The 11,005-nt window shown below is 38.5% G+C and overlaps 1 protein-coding gene across 1 annotated transcript in view; it reads left to right on the plus strand.

Moving 5' to 3' along the window:
- hipk3a (homeodomain interacting protein kinase 3a) overlaps positions 1-11,005 on the plus strand; it is a 70,059-nt gene that overhangs the window by 37,441 nt on the left and 21,613 nt on the right. The window contains exons 3-4 of the mRNA XM_053631355.1: positions 2,229-2,352; positions 9,913-10,032. Coding sequence (XP_053487330.1) covers positions 2,229-2,352; positions 9,913-10,032 — 244 coding nt within the window. The remainder of the gene's footprint in view (positions 1-2,228; positions 2,353-9,912; positions 10,033-11,005) is intronic.

Consider the following 11,005-nt stretch of genomic DNA (forward strand, 5'->3'; position numbering starts at 1 on the left):
GGCCCCAACACCGGGAACACCAGCTATCGCAGCAAGTTTAGTCTGAGACTTTGGATAAGGCCTGTGCAGGCCTGCAAGCATTGGGTACACTGCTAATCTCTAATTTCATTTTGCACTTTTATTTTTGGTTTCAACATAAATGACTTTGAACACAGTTTTAGAATAACTGTGAGGTGGAGGTAAATATAGGACGTGTTGCTACTTCTCCCCTTCTGTGTCTGTTTTTGTCTTGGGCCTACAATTCCCAAGACATGCTTGGTGATGAAAGTTTGCTTCATTAGTTTTGCACTGGAGCTATGAGGATAATTTTGCTAACAAGCAAAGGAATGTTAGTTCTTCCAGTTTAGCATAAACTAGGGTTGGGAAAAAATATAAAAGCCGTATTGTGATAAACTGTCACAATGACAAACTCTGATTGATAGTAGCTAATTAGATTTTTCCTGCTTTTCGTTGCTAAATATGTTTGTAGCCAGTAAGTAAAATTATCATTGATTTTCTAGCAGTCTGTTTGCAAACATACATATTGTGTATTGTAGAAATGTCTTCAGAAATAAAATGCATCTTTGTCATATTGCCCACTTTTAATTAGAGATGTCACTGGTCTGATGGCCAGTATCGGTATCAGACTGAAACAGCAAAGTATGTTAGATCTGAGAAAAGATATCAGATTTTGTAACAAATAGCAAAGATTGGAATTGCATTTGGAAAATTACATCAAATTATTATATTTATTATATTTACAATAGGAGTGATTTTTGTGTGAAATACTTTAGCTATGAAGTGGTTCAGTTAAAAACATTTTAAAGCTTAGTAGGTTTTAAAGAAAACAATTTCAGATCGGTTTCGACCGATATAATGCAGACCCAGTGAGTAAATCATCTTACACTAGCATCAAAAGAGATTTGATCAGTAATACCAATAAAACAACAAAATAGGACTGCTAAGTGTTAAAATGAAATCAGATTACCTGAATTAGTTCTTTTGGTTCTAATTATGTCCAGAGGACGTCCAGCTCCAAGATGGCTGCTACTACTGAGAGATATTTTCCGAGATGTTTGCAGATTGGTGTGTTACACGGTGTCTGAAAACAACACTTTGAGACACTGAATAACCCAACGTGGTTTAAGGCTAGTGTGCGATCGAGTGTTAAACTGCTAGCTGCTGGTGTTTATCTGTTAATGATATTGGCATTGTTGCACCAGTGCAAAAACTAAAGAAATAAACGTCATGATTGATTGACTACATCGCTAGGTATTTGTCCTCGTGCTATACCTTGTCGGATTTAGTGTTTTCCTTTAGCGCTTTTGATGGCTGGTGTTGATTTGAGCTGAGAGCAGATTTAGAAAGGGTTAATCCCTGATAGCTGCCTTGCAAATCTACACCGTCTGTATATCTGATCCGTCTCTGCTCCATATTTACTAAGTCCTGCTGTCATCACACTTCCTGATTTGGATCAGGCTTTTACAAGCATTTAGGCCTTTGATGGAGCGAGAGTCAGTCGTCTCTCTGGTTTATTACCCCATACTAAATTTGCTCTTTTGAAATAAGGTCTGTGTATTTATTAGGACTTAACGCACTCTGCGATGCTTAATGTCTTCACATACGAAGCGCTGACGTTCAGCGTCACACACTGCCACGCACTCGTCACCCCCACCATGGCCTTCAACAACTACATCATGTCTGTCGCTAGGCAGCAGGCATTTAAATCGCACCCCCCCTGTTGTCAAGGTAGCAGATGTGTTGCCGTGGCGTCAGAAGTTCTCTCTCAGCTGTGAATGTGTCTGTGTACGCGTGCAGAAAGACATTAGGTTCAGGATCATTTTAAAGCTCTCATGTAATTGACTTTAGTTTTAAATATTATTCTTTTGGTTCTGAGCTCAAGTGACAAACTTGTTCAGATGATTTTGGATGTATTTGCATCATAGGTGAATTTTCAGCTTAACAAGTTTGTTCTGTTTTTATTCAGTGCTGTATATTTGCTTGTACACGTCTGCTTATATCACGTGTGTTTGTGTGTGTGTGTGTGTGTGTGTGTGTGTGTGTTTGTGTGTGTGTGCGCTTTATGTTCACTCTGACCTCGTTTATTGGCCTTGTGCATTGCATTCATTACAAATCACACAGCCCTGAGCTGTCCAGTCAACAGCCAGTTGTCACAGTAACATCTCCATTAATTCTGTGTGTGTGTGTGTGTGTGTGTGTGTGTGTGTGTGTCTGTTCTGTCTTTCTAGGGCTCCGGAGATCATCCTGGGTCTGCCCTTTTGTGAGGCCATAGACATGTGGTCACTGGGCTGCGTCATCGCTGAGCTGTTTCTCGGCTGGCCGCTTTACCCTGGAGCTCTGGAGTATGACCAGGTAACTCAGTAAGCTAATGGTCCACTCGCTGAGCCAGGTCACTGCCGCCTGCGATCTGTGCCTAGGGCCAAGTGTTTCTCCATTCTCCTCCGTTTCTGCAATTGCTTTGTCTAATTAGATATACCTGTTACTTTCCCCATATCATGTGCACAAAAACCCCTATATCTTTCTGAAAAACTAGGACACACTTCCTAGAGATTTGGTCTAAACTATAGTCATAGCTGTTTATGACTGCTTTCTATCCGTAATGTAAGAAACTTGTCCGGCTATAGGCGTCTGGTTAGTAAGTGTCGGTGACACTTGGATGGGATGCCAGCTTTAAATGTTGTTGTTCAGCAGTGATTTAGGCTCGACGTAGTGTGCCTTGTACTGATGAGTGATGCTTTTATCCATCCATCCATCCATCCCTCCCTCCCTCCCCACAGCAACACCAAACATATGCATTACTTCATGTACCTGCAGTCTTCCTGTCATCAGATCCTTCCAGTATGGGTTCATGCCAGTTTTTAAACAGTAGACAACTGTGGTAATGCTGCAGAAATTAGTCACTAAACAGCAACTCTAGCATGATGACACAAAAACTGTGTTAAACATTGAAAGTGATAGCAGTATTGTTAGTTGTTTAACTAGGTCATTCTTATATAGTGCCCTCCCCTAATATTCTCTAAATATCTAAACATCTCCAAGGATCACAGCTGGAGAGTTTCAGAACTGGGAAATTTCACTTTTTGTTTTCTCAGTGAAGTGTGTGTGTGTGTGTGTGTGTGTGTGTGTGGGGAGAGTGAATTGGTGTTTATTCACAACGTTAAATCTGACTATAAGTTGTTAACATGCGCAACGTGTCGTTCATTAATGCATAAAAATTGTAACTGTTGGCAAATTGCTGAGGTTTAAGCGGAATAAGACATGATGGGCCTTGCTGTTATACAAAAATAATGCACTTCGGGGGGTGGCTGCACTTGATTTCCGTCTCATGCTACATACCTCCACCCCAGCATGCATTAATTATGTATAGCAACACATAATGTTAGTTTGGTTTAATGTTATGGAACATCTATGAAGCAAGTTATTTTCTGTTATACCTTACAGTGTAGCTCCTATCAACAATCATTCCCTCACCAGCTTCTTTTTTTTTTTTTTTTTGGTCCCCCCCCCCCCCCCCCCCCCCTTAAATGTAGTATGACACTCATGTGTGACTCATCTGATAACGTGTTAGGATAAGCGCATTAATATAAACCTGTGGTTTGCCTTGGAGCCAGAACTACTGTCAGAAATCTTACTGTTATTAAAAAAAAAAAAAAATCAACACCTTGTGACCAATCGGAGTCCAGAAGTCAAGAACGATGTGATGTAGGTAAATACATTATTCTCTGTCAGAGGTGTGATTATATCATGTTATGGTGAGACTTACTAAACATTAGGATTAATATAATTTAACGTATAATCTAACATGAGACTCGGTGTAATGAACCATTTCTTTATATTACTGCGTTCCTTTGAGCTGAATTTGAGCCCTAAAACCTACCTCATCTCCCTCATGCACAGGGACACAGGGAACTTGAGATGTTAAAGCTGTGAAATGTGTAAGAAACTAACAATGGTTATGTTCAGATCAAATCACTACCTCAGCGACACAGTGTGCAAAGACTTTTAGTGGGACGAGGCCATTTTACACTCTAGATAGAAGACTGTGTGAGGTTTTTTTTTGTTGTTTTTTTGCACTGTATCTACCCAGCGATGTTATTTTAAAACACCTCTGAATCTAAGTTTATATCAGATTTGCTTAAAGAGGGGAGAAAAGGTGTTGTTTTCTAAATGGGTAAAGCTTGTTGTAGTAGTAGTACTAGTAGTAGTAGTAGTAGTAGTAGTAGTAGTAAGGATGTTATAAATGTAAATGCCATCAGGACTTGCTGAAGCAGCATCAGACTTGGAGTAACAACAATAAGGCCACACCCAGTAACTAACACACACTGCACACCGGCTCTGTTCTGTTAGAGATTGTGTTGCTATAACAAAATGTAGAGACACAGCAAATATTACAGATTGGGCTGTACATTAAACGCACCTATTTCTGTGTCAACCTGAGACTGCCCGTGTGCTTTCCCTCCGCTTTTGGACTTTCCCTGAACTACACTTTTCTGTTTATTTATTTATTTTATAATTCTTTTTGTAAATGCAGGTTTGGTGTAATTTAGGAGAAAAATGTGGTGTGAAGGAATGTCCATTACCACTGTTAGGCTAAAGCAGCACAAATCATAATTTAATTTTGCTTACTAGTTTTTGGCTTCCTTAGTTAATTACGCTGCACAAAATGAAATCAACAAATGTAAAACTATTACACCTCTTTCTAGGCATACTTACTAATTTCAACTTGGTGATCTGTTGGCGGATAATTTAGCTTCCTTCTAAAAAAAAAAAAAAAAAATGAACACATTCATGGAAGAGTAATGCCAATAGAATCAGTTGGAAAGCTTGAAATGAGCCGAAAATATCTAGAAATGGGTTTAATAATCTTGCATCTAACAAAGAAATATCAATCGAATTTGCATCAAGGTTCCCTTAACAGACATAATTTAACGTCAGCATTAGTATACCATTAATCAGTGTGTATACCAGCAATAAGTAAAATTAACCCTGTGGTTATCACCATGAAAGTGTTGCTGAGTAATAAATTCCAGCATTTACACCAGAGTTCAGGAAGTTATCAGCATTCAGCAACATGCTGTAATAAATGTTTGCTCATTTATGTTAATTTATTTCCAGTTGTGCTTTTGAGTTAACATTAGTCAACAACAGGTGTATTTCATTAACACTTAAATGTTTAATACATGTTAACTTATTTTGGTAGCTTATTTCTAGCTTATAGTTTGCTGCATTATTTATAGTTCATTGTTTCGTTTATGTTAAATAATGTACACCGCTGGCGGAATGGAAATCGACTTCTCGAAAGTTTGCAGTCAGTATAAACAAATGAATTATTTTATCGCTATAAGTTCGTTTATAAGATTACTCAGGACATGGTTGGGTTTCTGTGTGTAGAGTATCGTGACTGTGTTTAGCTATTGGTAATCAGGGTGATGAGGAAAGGTGAGGGGTGTGTGCCCCCTGCTGGGCAAATAATTCACACCTCTCAACAATAATGCTTTTACAGAGATGAAACAGACAGCACAGCTAAAGCTTTTTTGATAGTAAAACACTGTATACAACTGCTGCAATAAAATTATAGCATTTAGACCTAGTAGGCTAGGTAAAAAAATTAAATAAAATACTTGTGAAAAATTCTTAAAGTCTTGAGTGTCTACTTTCATATGAGTCACTAACCACTACTGGGGAGAATGACATCACAAGTCTGTTCAGTGGTTTAGCAGTGGGCGGTTTTTACTTTCCTACAGGCAGGATGGTGTGGTCAGATTTGATGCTTGCGGGACATTGAAAGGCCATGGTTATTAACAGTAACATAGGAGTGCTTTGCATGAGGTGGGTTGTTTGTATGGTGTTTATTGCTTTCGTTTATACATTTTCAGTAAATGCTTTATCCAGGTCAGGCTCGCTGTAGTTTAAGTTACTGTTTTATATTTTGGGAAATATAATCGGTGAAGTTCATTAGCAAGTATTGATATGGAAATATCCTGCTCATTAGGAACGTCACGATGTGCAAAGTTTAAATTTGATACAATTTCAATACAGTGGTGTCTCCATATGAACAAAAAAAAGACATTGCCTGAAATATATTCCTTAGGTTTCTATTTTCCAGTTTTTGAAAATTAAAGTATTCAACCAGCGTACTACTATGGTTTTAAGAGAAGCGAGTTATTTTTAAACCCCTCTCCTGATTTGAAATGCAGTGAAAATGTAGGTAGTGTGGGATTAAGTTTAAATGTTTCACTTCACATGATACAAGCACTATTTTATGCCAAATAGTCTTCTTTATTATGCATACTGTTGGCATATCGAATGAAGAGCCTCATATTTAACCAAGTGATATGAGACATCTTATCACTACGATCCTACTGCTCTAGTTAAAGCCATATTGGAAGCAGAGGATGCGATGCATTGTGTCTTAGGAGCCTTAAAGTAAAGCAAGTCACCGTAGTGCCACATGGAAGTATTGCCCGCATTGCAAATCAAGAATTCCAGTCTTTCCTGTCTATGACCATGAATAATGTGCATGTGTTCAAGAAGACGAAGCTTAAACCTGGTAAGTTTATGCAGAAGATTTTCTGGTGTATTGGTCAGCTGTGCATGTGTGTGCGTGATGTTCAGAAAGACTCGTGCTCTGTGCTGACTGTAAACTTCAGACCGTGCCAGCGCTGGGTCCCATTCCACTCCATGCAGCAGAATGTATTTATAACCAAAGCCGCAGTCGTCTCTCCCCCGATAATGCCATGCCACACACACACACACACACACACACACACACACACACACACTCTCTCTCTTTCCAGCCTGCACTATCAGCAGGTTCTCACTTGAGTGCTTTTTCTGTGTTTGCGTTGTGGCAATTCTATCGTGTCCCTATAACTCCCTCATGATGCCACAAACAGTAACAGCACTTGTTCAACAACACCGCATTGAGCTCCAAAGCTTGTAAATGAGACGGGATAGAAAAATACGTGGGGGTGGAGGTTTTGGGAAGGACTGCCTGCTTGTAGACTGCATGCGCGCTCGTGCTCTCCCTCTCTCTCTCTCTCTCTCTCTCTCTCTCTCTCTCTCTCTCTCTCTCTCTCTCTCTCTCTCTCTTTTATACTCATACATTCTCTCTCACTTTGTCTGTCTTTTTCCTTGTCTCTCTCCCCCCCACCTTCCATCTCTCTCACACATGCTCTCTCCCCCTCACTCTTTCTCACATTTGCCTGTCTTCCCCAACCACCTCCCCCCCCCTTCTCAGAGGCATGTGTATTATGTGTCAGAGGCCCTCTGACAGAGTTTCTGAGAAGTGGTGGTTTGTGCACTACTCGCCTCGAACGCATCTTGACCAGAAGACAAACCGAGCTCATTCTTATTAGAGACGACACACTGGTTTTAGAAGTCAAGCTGATGATTTTTTTTTTTTTGTCTTCACTGTATTGTGATGTGCCAGGGCCACAAATAGGTGGAGCTTTTGTAATCCTTTTGTTTGGTTTTTTTTGGTCCAGTGAAATAATTGGTTCTGTTAAAACATGCCCTTAACTATAGAGGACACCAGGGTGTGGATTGAAGAACAGGAACGTATTTAAACTTTTTTCACGGTCCACTAATCAGTTCCTGGTTTGAAAGAGCAGTCATTTGTGGCATGCACAAACAAGCACTGAAGCCATTAATCAAACCGTTTATGCACGTTACTGTGTACAACACCACTGCTAGACTTTTGGTTCCATTAAATGGCTTGATATTTAGACTAAAGCATGGGTTCCAAACTCTGGACCAGGAGAACCCGCTGTCCTGCATGTTTTAGTGTTTTTCCTGCTCTAAGACACCAGAGGACAGGGGGTTCTCAGGACCTGGTTTGTCATCTGATGTGGTCGTGTTGAAAAAAGGAAAACGACTTCGAAATCTGAGCACAAACAATTCACAGAAAAACAGTACATGAAGATCCTTGGCTCACATAAATTTATTTTTTTTAAATAGTAAGTTTTTGTGTTTTGTGGCTAGGGGTGGGTATGGGATCTGATTTTTTTTTTTTTTTTTTTTTTTTTTTTTTTTTTTTTTTTTTTTTTTTTTTTTTTTTTTTTTTACATTTGCTTGTGGGTTTTTATTTTGGTTCCACTTCCAAACTTAGTGCTTCAAGTGGTGCGTGTGGAATTGTTACTACCAGGCCAAGAGGAACCACATTGACTTTGGAGAGGGTTTTTTTTAAAATAAGGTTTATGCTCATTTCCTCTAGTTGTTTTTAAAAAAATAATAAAAACACGTTGTGGTGCATTATTTTAGTCATCTTTTTCCCCTTTGCTGGGACTGATCTTGAGTACTTGGGAGGTTTTGGTGTTTTTTTTTCCTTCTCCCCCTCAGCAGTTACATGGTGTTTTTTTTTTTTTTTTGTTTGTTTTTGTTTTGTTTTGTTTTGTTTTTTTCCCCCTCTTTCATCACTTCCTGAAATTGATATCCATCTTTTTTTATGAGTATAAACATCCACTTTCTGGCCTCTTTGTTAGTAGAACAAATAAATGCCTTTTTGTTCTATTTAGTGATCGTAAATCATCACATCATATAAAGAGGAAATCTGAACATACTGTATTTTTAGTAATTTTTGTGATTGTGATGCATTTGTCATGATACAAGGTGCAAATACTTAGATGAACTAGCAGATACACTTAAAACTCATTTATGGTGCATAATTGATAAATGATTATGTATCCTCACTTTTTTCTGATACTATTACAAATTCTTTGATTATTTACTGATACTGAGCCAATATTTTTTCCTCTAAATGAGTATACCCAAACTGCTAAAATACTCCAGGAAGAAATCCACAGCCATCAATGTGACTTTCACAAGACAGTGGCCATTTCATTCCTCCTCCTCCTCCCCTACCCCCCACAAACTAAATTGAATGTGTGCAATTTTTTGACAATTTCAGTGTAATTCCAGTATAAAATTGCAAAATAGCTCACCACTTGCTGTTGCTATGGTAACTTGGGTAGCTGTTGCGTGAGCGACTGTTACGTTAAGCAATTTGTTACATAAACTGATTTGATTCGTTCCGTGTTTTCTGCCAATTTCAGCTTTCTATTGAATCTCGATATTGGATCAGTGCTAGTGCTGCTAATTTGACTTGTATTGGACTGTTCCATTAGTGACATTTTTCTTATACGAAATGCTGGTTTGAGATGTTGAGCTGTCATCCCACCCCACTGTATTGTTGAGCCAGGGCTGCACGTAGGTGATGCTTATGTAATCCTTTGGGTGATGAAATCACTGTTTGTGTTAAAACATGCTCTTATCCATCAGTAACACCAGGGTGTAGATTAAGGAATGAAAAAACATTAAAATTATTATAATTAAACTATTATATTGGTTAGTTTTACATTTTGGTACCTTTTGATGAATACAACTACCTTTGCTATACCGTATTTGTTGGCTAACATCCTAATTTTTACTGTCAACTTGATCACTTCCTGTTGCTAATTTTGCCAGATCTGGTGCATAAGTTAAATAAATAGGTTTATTTATCAGGCGACTTTTTGGACAAACCTTAGCTACTTTCCGTAGAAGACAGTAGCCAGTACTGCCCTGCGAGCTTGAGGTCCTGCTTTCCCCCGCAGGCACGCCTCTCTCTACATCTACTCTGTTCAGTAAGTGGCTGAGAGGAGCAGCACATTCATTGTGAGAGAGAAAAAAAAAAAAAGACAGTCACTTCTAACTTTTTCTCTGAGTGAAATCTTGAAAACAAATTAATAGTGCTTAAAAAGTCCTTGAAAGTCCTGGAATTTCATTATGAAGCATCTGTATGAATCCTGTTACAGTTCATTGAGCAACTCTGGATCTCCTAAAAACAAAGAACAATCAAGTTAATATAATTCGTTGGTTATCACGGCTCCTCTAAACAAAACTGAGATAATGTGGATTTGTTTTTCTTTCCAGATTCGCTACATTTCTCAAACTCAAGGGCTGCCCGGCGAGCACCTCTTAAATGTGGGGACAAAAACGTCCCGATTCTTCTGCAAGGCGTCTGACTCGCCGTACGCAGCCTGGAGGCTGAAGGCAAGTTTACGTTAATGTTTCTGACTTATGACTAATGCAACTTCCGTCAGCAGAAAAGAAATGAGGTCAGAGTGTCGGGGAAAGTAATGTTTAAAGAAAATTTTAAAACGGCTGCTGTTAGTTACAGAGTTACTAACCCTACAGAATTTACTATGTGGTAAAACTGCTTTTGGTCTTGGAAAATATCCTGTGCTCGTCAGTGCCTGCTTATCTGAGCAAGTCCAGACTATATTTTAAATTTGCCTATCTGATATTGTGCAATAATATCCACTGATGCTAAAGATGCAACAATACTCGTCAGTCTATCAGCAGAGAAATGCCTACTTTGTTAATTATATAGTTTTATGCATTTTTTTTTTTTTTTTTTTTAAACCAGGGTAGTCATACAAGTGAACCCTGGCCACAAAATACATTAAAGACTTAAAAACATGACAGGAGCAATCCATTCTAAAGCAATTCCCTTATTAGTAACTGAAAATCTGATAGAGCAATTAAATTACACAGGTTTCAAATGGTTCACCAAGTCATTTTATGACTTGGTTACCTCCGAAACTATTAGAACGGCAGGGCCATTCACTTTGTTTTTGCTCTACTCTGAAGATATTTGGGTTTGAGATCCAAAGATGAATCTGAGAAGAGAGGTTAGAATTTAATCCTTGATTTCCTTCTGTTTTTATGTAGATGTGTTAAATGGCATGGAACATAGCACACTTTGAATCAGTAAGAATCGGAAATCAGCTCTGGAACCAAGATTTATACCTCTACCAATGTGATTGAAAGGCCAAAGTGTGGAAATAAAATCTGAAATTCTAAACTCTCATCTGATATCCATCTTTTGACCTCAAACCCAAATGTCTTTGGTGTATAGTACAAACAAATGAATTAGCCTTGCTGTTCCAGTAGTATTTCAGGGGACTGTATGTCGATTACAAAGAAGTTTAAGAGAGATTATTGTTTAATAATTACATCAGCA

Source organism: Ictalurus furcatus, chromosome 8, assembly GCF_023375685.1.
Source record: "Ictalurus furcatus strain D&B chromosome 8, Billie_1.0, whole genome shotgun sequence".
NCBI classification, from domain to species: domain Eukaryota; kingdom Metazoa; phylum Chordata; class Actinopteri; order Siluriformes; family Ictaluridae; genus Ictalurus; species Ictalurus furcatus.